Source organism: Odocoileus virginianus, unplaced genomic scaffold, assembly GCF_023699985.2.
Source record: "Odocoileus virginianus isolate 20LAN1187 ecotype Illinois unplaced genomic scaffold, Ovbor_1.2 Unplaced_Contig_45, whole genome shotgun sequence".
Classification (NCBI taxonomy): Eukaryota; Metazoa; Chordata; class Mammalia; order Artiodactyla; family Cervidae; genus Odocoileus; species Odocoileus virginianus.
Window position 1 is genome coordinate 299099 of NW_027224362.1, and position 9469 is coordinate 308567.

The 9469-nt window shown below is 37.1% G+C and overlaps 1 protein-coding gene across 1 annotated transcript; it reads right to left on the reverse strand.

Moving 5' to 3' along the window:
- Window positions 1-1062: 1062 nt before the first annotated feature.
- Window positions 1063-3451, reverse strand: LOC139034210 (endogenous retrovirus group K member 10 Gag polyprotein-like). The gene has a single exon (XM_070464647.1). The coding sequence runs from the start codon at window positions 2821-2823 to the stop codon at window positions 1153-1155; it is 1671 nt and encodes a 556-aa protein (XP_070320748.1). The 5' UTR covers window positions 2824-3451; the 3' UTR covers window positions 1063-1152.
- Between the last annotated feature and the right edge of the window lie 6018 nt (window positions 3452-9469).

Consider the following 9469-nt stretch of genomic DNA (forward strand, 5'->3'; position numbering starts at 1 on the left):
TGAAGGCAAAACGCTGGCAATCATCAGGATGGAGTGGAATAGTATAGAAACAATCCTTTAAATCTATAATTATCTTAAACGTTTTACGAGGGATCCCTGCAGGCGAGGGCAGGCCAGGTTGTAAGGGTCCCATGACAATCATGGTTTCATTTACTTTGCGGAGGTCCTGCAAAAGCCTCCATTTTCCAGATTTTTTCTTTATAACAAATATTGGTGAATTCCAAGGGGAATTGGAAGGCTCAATATGTCCTAAGCTCAATTGTTCCTGCACCAATTGTTCAGCTGCTGAAATTTTTTCTTTGGTTAGGGGCCACTGATCAACCCAAACAGGCTCATCAGTCTTCCAACTGATAGGATCTGCATGAGTTACAGGAAAATCAGAGGTCCCCGTCAAAAACACCCTAGGCTTGCTCTGGTGGGGCGAGGAGTGGATACAATAGGGCAAGTAATTCCTTGAGTTACCCTTTCCTAGTCCCTGCTGTGGAAGCAGACCTTGATTCATCATCATATCTGAGATGACTTGATTTGGGGCAAACATATATACACCCATTTGTTGCATAACATCTCTTCCCCAAAGATTAACAGGGAGATGAGGCAGAATAAAGGGTTGGAAATCGCCCTCGTGTCCTTCTAAATCACTCCAGTGAAGGAGGCCGCTACTCTGTTGTGGGTTTTGAGATTGACCTATGCCCCTCAGAGTAGAACAAGCTTCTTGCTTCGGCCAATGCTGTGGCCAATGTTCCTCAGCTATAACTGACACATCTGCACCAGTGTCCAAAATTCCAGAGAATCTTTTTCCTTCAATAATGAGCTCTAATTTTGGTCTTTGAGCCGAAATAGATTGAACCCAATAAACATCAGAGGAACCAAAACCACCAGCCTTCCTTTCTCTCTGTGAGGCAATCTTTCCTTCCACATGAAGGGGTAGTAAAATTAATTGGGCAATTCTTTGATCAATGGGTATGCTAATAATGTTAAGGGGGGCACAAGCCATAATTTTAATTTCCCCAGTATAGTCGGCATCAATCACGCCAGGGGAAATGGACAATCCCTTCATGGTCCAACTGCTCCTGCCAATGATTAATCCAACTGTTCCTTTTGGTAGTGGTCCAAATACCCCTGTAGGAATGGCTTGCATCCCCATATCTGGGGTTAATACTGTGTGGGCGGCAGCGCACAAGTCCAATCCTGCGCTGCCTGGGGTGGCTCGGTAGAGGTTTTCGATACCAAGTCGATCAGGTTTGGTTGTGACTCGGCTTTGAGTGCCCCATAACACTGTTTCGGGGCCTGGGGCTGGCCCCTCACCCAGTTTCCCGAGACAGGAGGCAGAGGTTTACCTTCTATGTCAGTCTTAGAACGACAGTCTCTGGCCCAATGTTTTCCCTTTTTACATCTAGGGCAGACATTAGGATTTTTTGCCGAATCAGGGTTATTGTTCCTTTTTGGGCATTGAGCCATACGATGTCCCATTTGTCCACATGAAAAACAGCTACCTGGTGGCCCGCTCCTTTTTATATTTCCCTTATTCCTTGCTTGTTGGTACAAAACCTCTTTAATAGACTTTCCTTGAATAGCTGCGGCCATAGAAAGCCCTTGAAGGTAAGAAGGGCCAATATCAGCACAAATTCTAACATAATCTGTTAAATTTCCCTTTTTCCTGTAAGGCCGCAGAGCGGCTTGGCACGCAGCATTTGCATTCTCATAGGCCATCTGTTTTGTTACAATAAGACCTGCCTCTTCATCTCCTATAATCTTAGATATTGCATCTAATAGACGAGCAACAAAATCCTGATAAGGCTCGTCAGGCCCTTGCCGAATTTTCGAAAGATCTTCAGTCTTTCTATTAGAAACGGGAAGTTTCTTCCAGGCTTTTAATGCAGCTTCACTAATCTGAAGGTAAGCTTGTTCTGGATAATTTAGTTGTGCATCAAGAGCCCTAAAGACTCCTTCTCCCATTAGCATGTCAAAATTAATTTGTAACCCATTACGGCGATTACGATCTTCAATAAGACCACAAACTTCTCCATACTCGGAGCGCCAGAGCAAATAATCGCCTCCAGAAAGGCAGGCGCGTGTAATAGCTTTCCAATCGTTGGGTGGCAGATATTGGGCTCCGAGGCTCTCAATTATAGCTAATGTAAAAGGTGCCGTGGGTCCATACTGGGCACAAGCCTGCTTAAGCTCCTTTAACTGTTTAAATGGAACAGGCTCATAATGCCTGCAGCGGTTAGCGTCTTCAAAGACTGGAAAAATCATGGAATATCCCTCAAGGCTTTCTCCTTGGTCTCTAGCATGTTTAACAGCCATTTGAAGTGGGGAAAGGACAGGTTTTTCAAATTTCAAAGGAGAATATACAGGAGCTGTAGGTATTAAGGGAGCCTCAACCAAAGGAGGAGGCATAGGAGGAATTGGAATGGGATCCAATCCTGCCACAACAGACGGTGTATTGAAGTGCTGCGGCTTGGGACCCGAAGGAAACAGTAACTCTAATTGCTCCACTCTCTGTGATATGGATGTTAACATTTCTTTAAGTTCCAAAAAGGGGGATGCTTTGTCCTTCCCTTTTGTGACAATAAAAGCATCCCAATTCTCTCTATTGTACTCATCTAGTTCTCCTTGATCCTCATGAGAGAGTTCAGACTCTGAGTCAGATGTTAAAGCAACAGCCTCCTTTTTACTAGATTTTGGGTCTTCCGGGAAATTGCAAATGTGTTCAACTGTCCCGGAGGTAGGCTGCAGATTTTTAGGAGTTATAAACTTTAGAGCAGTTAACATCATTTTTAACGTAGAAACAAAGAACTGTTTACTACTACTTTGACCCATGATTTTTACTCTCAACTATACCCTCTCCACCCACAATACCTGCAACTTTAGACGCTGCCCGCGGGATTACTTGTTTTTGGGTGGCTGTAGTCCGGGATCCGCTCGTGTCCCTGTTCGGGCGCCACTTGCCGGAGCCTGCCGGCAAACGAACCGGTCACGGGCGCAATCGCCGAAATACCTGAGAAATAAAAGAAAGGACTAGGAAAGAAAAGACTAGAAAAGAATGGGGTTGAGAGGGACAGAGTCTGCTTGCGTCTGACTCTGCCAACTTTATTGAAGAATACCACACCTATATATATGCTAACAGGAGTTGCTAATAGATCAAAGGTTTGCATATGTGCAGAGCTACAGGCACAGGTGTTTTAAATTCCTCCACTTAAGATCAGTAAAGCATCACCCTAGCACCCAACTGAAATCAATAGAACATTAACTGGATAGAAAACAGGCTTCAATCATGACGAGTTTATCAGCAACAGGTGAACAGGTGAAAGATCACTACAGCAATTTCCTTGATGGAGGTGAGAAAGGCCAACCTGTGCTTTAATAAATCAGGGGTGGCGGGACAGAGAGGGATCTCTTGATCTCTCTCAGAGCCAAGAAGGAGCCTGAGCAGTCAGGCTGGCTCCCCGCAGGTGTTCATTGGAAGGACTGATGTTGGAGCTGAAACTCCAATACTTTGGCCGCCTGATGCGAAGAGCTGACTCATTGGAAAAAACCCTGATGATGGGAAAGATTGAGGGCAGGAGGAGAAGGGGACGACAGAGGATGAGATGGTTGGATGGCATCACTGACTCAATGGACATGGGTTTGGGTGGACTCCGGGAGTTGGTGATGGACAGGGAGGCCTGGCATGCTGTGGTTCATGGGGTCTCAAAGAGTCGGACATGACTGAGCAACTGAACTGAACTGAACTGAACCATTGGCAGTCACTCCCAATTTTGCTACCCCTAGCTACTGACAACCACTAGTCTACTTTCTGTCTCTAAATGTTCCATCTCTTCTGAGCATTTTATATAAATAAAATTATATAATAGTGGCTTTCTTCTGTCTGACTTCTTTCACTTTTACATATTTTCCCAGCTCATCCACACTGTAGCTGAGTCAATATTCTACTCTCTTTTTTAAAAAATTTTTATTTAACTCTTTTTATTTTCGTTCTTTATATTCCTCGGTGTAGATAGACCACATTTTGCTTATTCATTCATTGATAGAAGGACATTTGGGTTGGTTTTGGGGTTTTGTTATTATAAAAAATACTTCCATGAATATTTCTATACAGTTCTTTGTGTGGACATGTTTTCAGTTCTCTTTCTTATATCCCTAGGAGTGAAATTGCTAGGTCATCTGGTAACATTATGAGGAGCTGTCCAACTTTTTTTCAAAGTTGTCACACAATTTTGCTTTTCAACCAGCAGTGTTTGAGGATTCCAATATCTCCATATCCCCATCAATGCTTGTAATTGTCTATCATTTTACTCTATCCATCCTAGTGGGTGTGACCTTGTGTTATTTTTTCTTTCAAATAGCTTTATTGAGGTATAACTGATATAAAAAAAACTGCACATATTTAATCTATACTATTTGATGATCTGGGACATATGCATTAACCTATGAAATCATCAACAAAATCAAGGTAATTGATATACTCATTACTTCCAAAAGTTTCTTTGTGCCTCTTTGCTTTTTGTGGAGGAGGGTAGATTGTCCATGTATGTGTGTATTAAAAACACTTAATATGCACTCTACTCTTAACAAATATTTATGTAATTGAAGCTTTATATCCATTGAACAACAACTCCCTATTTCCCTCTTCACAGCCTCTGGCAACCATCATTCTATACTCTGCTTCTATGAATTTGGCTATTTTTCAATACCTCACATAAGTGAACTCATGTAGTCCTTTGTGACTGGCTTATTTCAGTTAACAATGTCCTCTAGGTTCAGCTATGTTGTTGCAAATATTGTGGTTTTGCTTTGCAGTTCTCTATCAACTAATGACATCAAGCATCTAATTATGTTCCTACTGACCATTTGTATATCTTCTTTGAAAAATTGCATAGTCAAATGTTTCTACCATTTTTGAATTGGGTTATTTCCTTTTTTATTGTTAACATGTAGCAATTATTTATACATTCTGGACACTAGATCCTTATCAAAGACATTATTTGCAGTTGTTTCTTCCCATTCTTGAGTTGCTTCTCACTTTCATGATAGAGATCTTTTTGAATCACAAAAGGTTTTTTTTTTATTTTAATGTTAAATTTATCCATTATTCCTTTTGTTGTTTGTGCTTTTGGTGTCATCACAAAGAATTCATTGTTAAATACAAAGACACAAAGATGAGCCTCTAGGTTTTTTTCTCAGAGTTTTATAAATTTGGCTCTTATATATAAGTCTTTGATGCATTTTGAGTTAAATTTTGTATACAGTATGAAGTAGGAGTGCTTTGCATTTGGATAGCCAATTAATCCTGTACCATTAATTTAAAAGACTGTTATTTCCTTCATTCAATTGTCATAGCTCATTTATTGGATATTAGTTGACCATAAATACATGAATTTATCTTGACTCTCAATTTGTTTTCATTAATCTTGTTTACTCTATGCCCATACTACATAGTCTTCTTTGCAGTAGCTTTCTTTGTAATTTTTGAAATATGGAAGTGTGACTCTTTTATCTTTGTTCTCCTTATTTAAGATGGTTTTGGCTATTCTTGGTCCCTTGCAGTTCCATATAAGTTTTAAAATCAGCTTTTTAATTTCTGCAAAGATGCCAGCTAGGAATTTAATAAGGATTGCAATGAATCCATACATCAATTTTTGGAATATTATCATCTTAACAATATTGTCTTCCAAATCTCTGAACATGGATAGCTTTCATTTACTCAGGCCTTCTTTAATTTTGTTTAGTAACTTTGTAGTTTTGGTGTACATGTGTTACACTTATTTTGTTAAATTTATTCATAAGTATTTTATTCATTTAAATACTATCATAGATGAAATTATTCCCTTAGTTTTATTTTTGGAGTGTTCGTTGCTATAAATGGAAAATTATATAAATACAATTGATTTATGTATATCAGTCATATCCTGCAACCTTTATCAACTCATTCATTAGCTTTAATAGGTTTTTTAGTCAATTCTTTAGGATTTTCTATATAAAAGATCATGTCACATGCAACTAGAGACAGTTGTATTTTTTCTCGCCAGTCTGCATGACATAATTTTTTTTCCTTGCTTAATTGCCTTGGCAAGAACTTCCAGTGCAATGTTAAATAGAAATGGTGGCAAAAGACATTTTTGTCTTGTTCCTGACCTTAGGAAAAAAGCATTCAGTCTTTCATCATTAAATATGATGTTAGCTGTGAATTTTACATAGATGCTCCTTATGTTGAGAGAGTCGTCTTATCTTCTTAAGTTCTTGAAAAATTGTATCACAGACGAGTGTTGGATTATTTTCAGGTGATTTTTTTGACATTTAGTGAGATGATCAAGATGTTTTTGCTGTCTATTCTATGAATACGGTGTATTACATTGATTGATATTCAGATGGTGAACCAACTTTGCATTCCTTGAATTAATCTCACTTGGTTATTGTGTGTGATCTTACTTATGTGTTGTTGAATTCCGTCCGTCAGTGTCGTGTTGGGGATTTTTACATCTATATTCACAAAGGACATTGGATTATAGTTTCTTGTGATGTCATTGTAAGATATGGATAACAGGATACATTAACTGGTTTCATGGACTGAGTTTGAAAGTGTTCCTTACTCTTCTATTTTTTGAAGGATTTGTGAAGAATTGGAGTTAATTACTCTTTAAAATTTGGAAGAATTTACAGGTCAATTGGTCTTGGGCTTTTCTTTGTAGGAAGTCTACTTCTGACTGATTGAATCTGTTTACTTGTGATATGTCTAGGCAGATTTTCTATTTCTTCTTAAGAGTCAGTGGTTTTTGTGTCTTTCTAGGAATGTTTCCATTTTGTCTGTACTATCATTTATTAGTGTATTTTTATTTATTAGTTCATTTATTAGTTCATGCTGCTGTTGCTTCTGCTGCTGCTGTTGTTAAGTCGCTTCAGACCGTGTCCAACCCTGTGCGACCCCATAGACAGCAGCCCACTATGTTCCTCCATCCCTTGGAGTCTCCAGGCAAGAACACCGGAGTGGGTTGCCATTTCCTTCTCCAATAACTGTTCATAGCATTCTCTTATACTCCTTTTATTTCTATAAGGTGAATAGTAATGGTCTCTCTTTCACATGATTTTAGTAATTTGAGTCTACATTCTTTTTTTTGCTATGCCAGTATAGGCAATAGTTTGTAAGTTTCATCTTTCCAGAAAACCAATACTTTATTTTGGTGACTTTATTGTTTTTCTGTTCTCCATTTAATTTTTCATTAATTTTGTTAATTAATACTTGTTTTGGGCTTAGTCTGCTCTTATTTTTCTATTTCTTCAGGTAGAAATTTAGGTTATTGATTTGTAATCTTTCTTCTCTTTAAATGTAGACATTTACAGTTAAAACTGTCCCTCTGGGTAGCTGCTTTTGCTGCATCGTGTAATTTCTAGTGTGTTGTTTATTCATTTTTATTCTTCTCAAAGTAGTTTGTAATTTCATGTGATTTATTATTTGATCCATTGGTTATTTGAGTCTGTTGTTTAATTTTCACTTATCTGTGAATTTCCCAAATTTCTACCTGTGATTGATTTCTTTTTTTTTTTTTTCTAACTTAATTCTATGTGCTTGGAAAATATACTTTATGTATTTGAATCTTCTTAAATATATTGAGACATTTCATGGCTTAACATATGATCTGTTTTGGAGACTGTTCCATGTCACCTGAGAAGAATTTGTATTTTGCTGTTATTGGATATATATCTGTTAAGACTAGCTGATTTATAATGTTGTTCAAGTCTTATATTTATTTTTGTTGATTTTATGCCTAGTTATCCTGCATGTGTGCTCATTCACTTCATTAGTGTTCAACTCTTACTGACCCTATGGATTGTAACCCTCCAGGCTCCTCTGTCCATGGAATTCTCCAAGCAAGAACACTGAAGTGGGTCAACATGCCCTCCTCCATGGGATCTTCCTGATCCAGGGATCAAACCTGCACCTTCTGCATCTCATGCATTGTATGTGAATTCTTTGATGTATTATTAAATTTGATGCATTATTAAAAGTGAGATATTGAAGTCTTCAATTATTATTATTGAATTGTCTATTTCCTTTTCCTGTTTTGCATATAGGGTTATCGTTACCATCTTTCTAAATTCCATATATATGCGTTAGTATACTGTATTGGTCTTTATCTTTCTGGCTTACTTCACTCTGTGTAATGGGCTCCAGTTTTATTCACCTCATTAGAACTGATTCAAATGAATTCTTTTTAATGGCTGAATATTGTAAAGTAATTAGCCTCCAACTAATAAAAATAAATGGGAAAAAAAAAAAGAATTGTCTATTTCCCCTTTCAGTTTTTCAGTATCTTTTCGGATTTTTTGTTAGGTTCATATATGCTTATAATTGTTATTTCCTGTTGATGGATTCACTTTTTATCATTGTGAAATGTACCTTTTTAGTCGCTTATAACAATTCTTGTCTTGAAATCTATTTTGTCTGATACCAGTATAGCCACTCCAGCTCACATTTGGTTACTATTTTAATATATACTATTTAGTATATTTTCATCATTTTATTTTCAATATATTAATGTATTCAAAACTAAAATGTGTTTCTTTTCACAGCATACAGTTGGGTCTATTTTTAATGGTCTATTTTTAATCCATTCTGCCTATATCAGCATTTTAATTACAATTTTAATATGTTTAAATTTACTTTTGTTATTAATAAGCTAGGATTTATGTCTGCCATTTTGAGCCTTATATGCTTTTATTTCCCTCAGCTCCTCCATTCCATCTTTCTTTTGTGTTAAATACATATTTTCTAGAGTATCATTTTAACTCCTTTATTGTTTCTTTTACTATATTTTTTCTATTTGTTGTCTCAGTAATAACCCTAGGAATTGTATTTTATATATTATAAAAATCTAGTTCAAATTAATACCAACTTAATTCAATAATATGCAAAAACCTTGCTTCTATAAAATATTATTTCCCCCATTTGTGCCATTCTCTCCTCCAGAGTTTATTGTTTTTTCATTTTTTGCTTTTTATTTACTTATGTCTTGAAACTAATTTTTTGAAGTCTGTATTCTATGTCTTATGTGGTCACTGAAGCCTCTGCTCAGTTAATATATATGTCAACTAATGATTGGACAAAGATTTTCAAACACCTGGATCTGATAAGTCTCTCAGTCTCTGCCAGGGAGTTCTTTGTGTATATGTGTTATGGCCTATTTCAGTTTCTGCTTGCTCAGAGCCTCTACAGAAGTCATAAGTATCAAGTTAATGCCTTCTTAAGTCTTTTCTGAGCATGTACACCATTCTGTGAATGCACACAACCCAATCCTTGCTTGTGGTTTCCAAATTCTCAGGGATACTTCAAAGCTTTTCAAAATCCCTATGGAAATCTCATTCTACAGCTTTTCATTTTAAGATTTTTAGTCAGTCTAATATTTGTCCAATTTGTTATGCACTATTTCAGGTACCTGTGAAGTTAAATTATTGCCTTTGACTGTTTCTG

Bases quoted from the DNA above. Each gene is read 5' to 3' on its own strand.
- LOC139034210 (XM_070464647.1), bottom strand. From the start codon at position 2,823: ATGGGTCAAAGTAGTAGTAAACAGTTCTTTGTTTCTACGTTAAAAATG.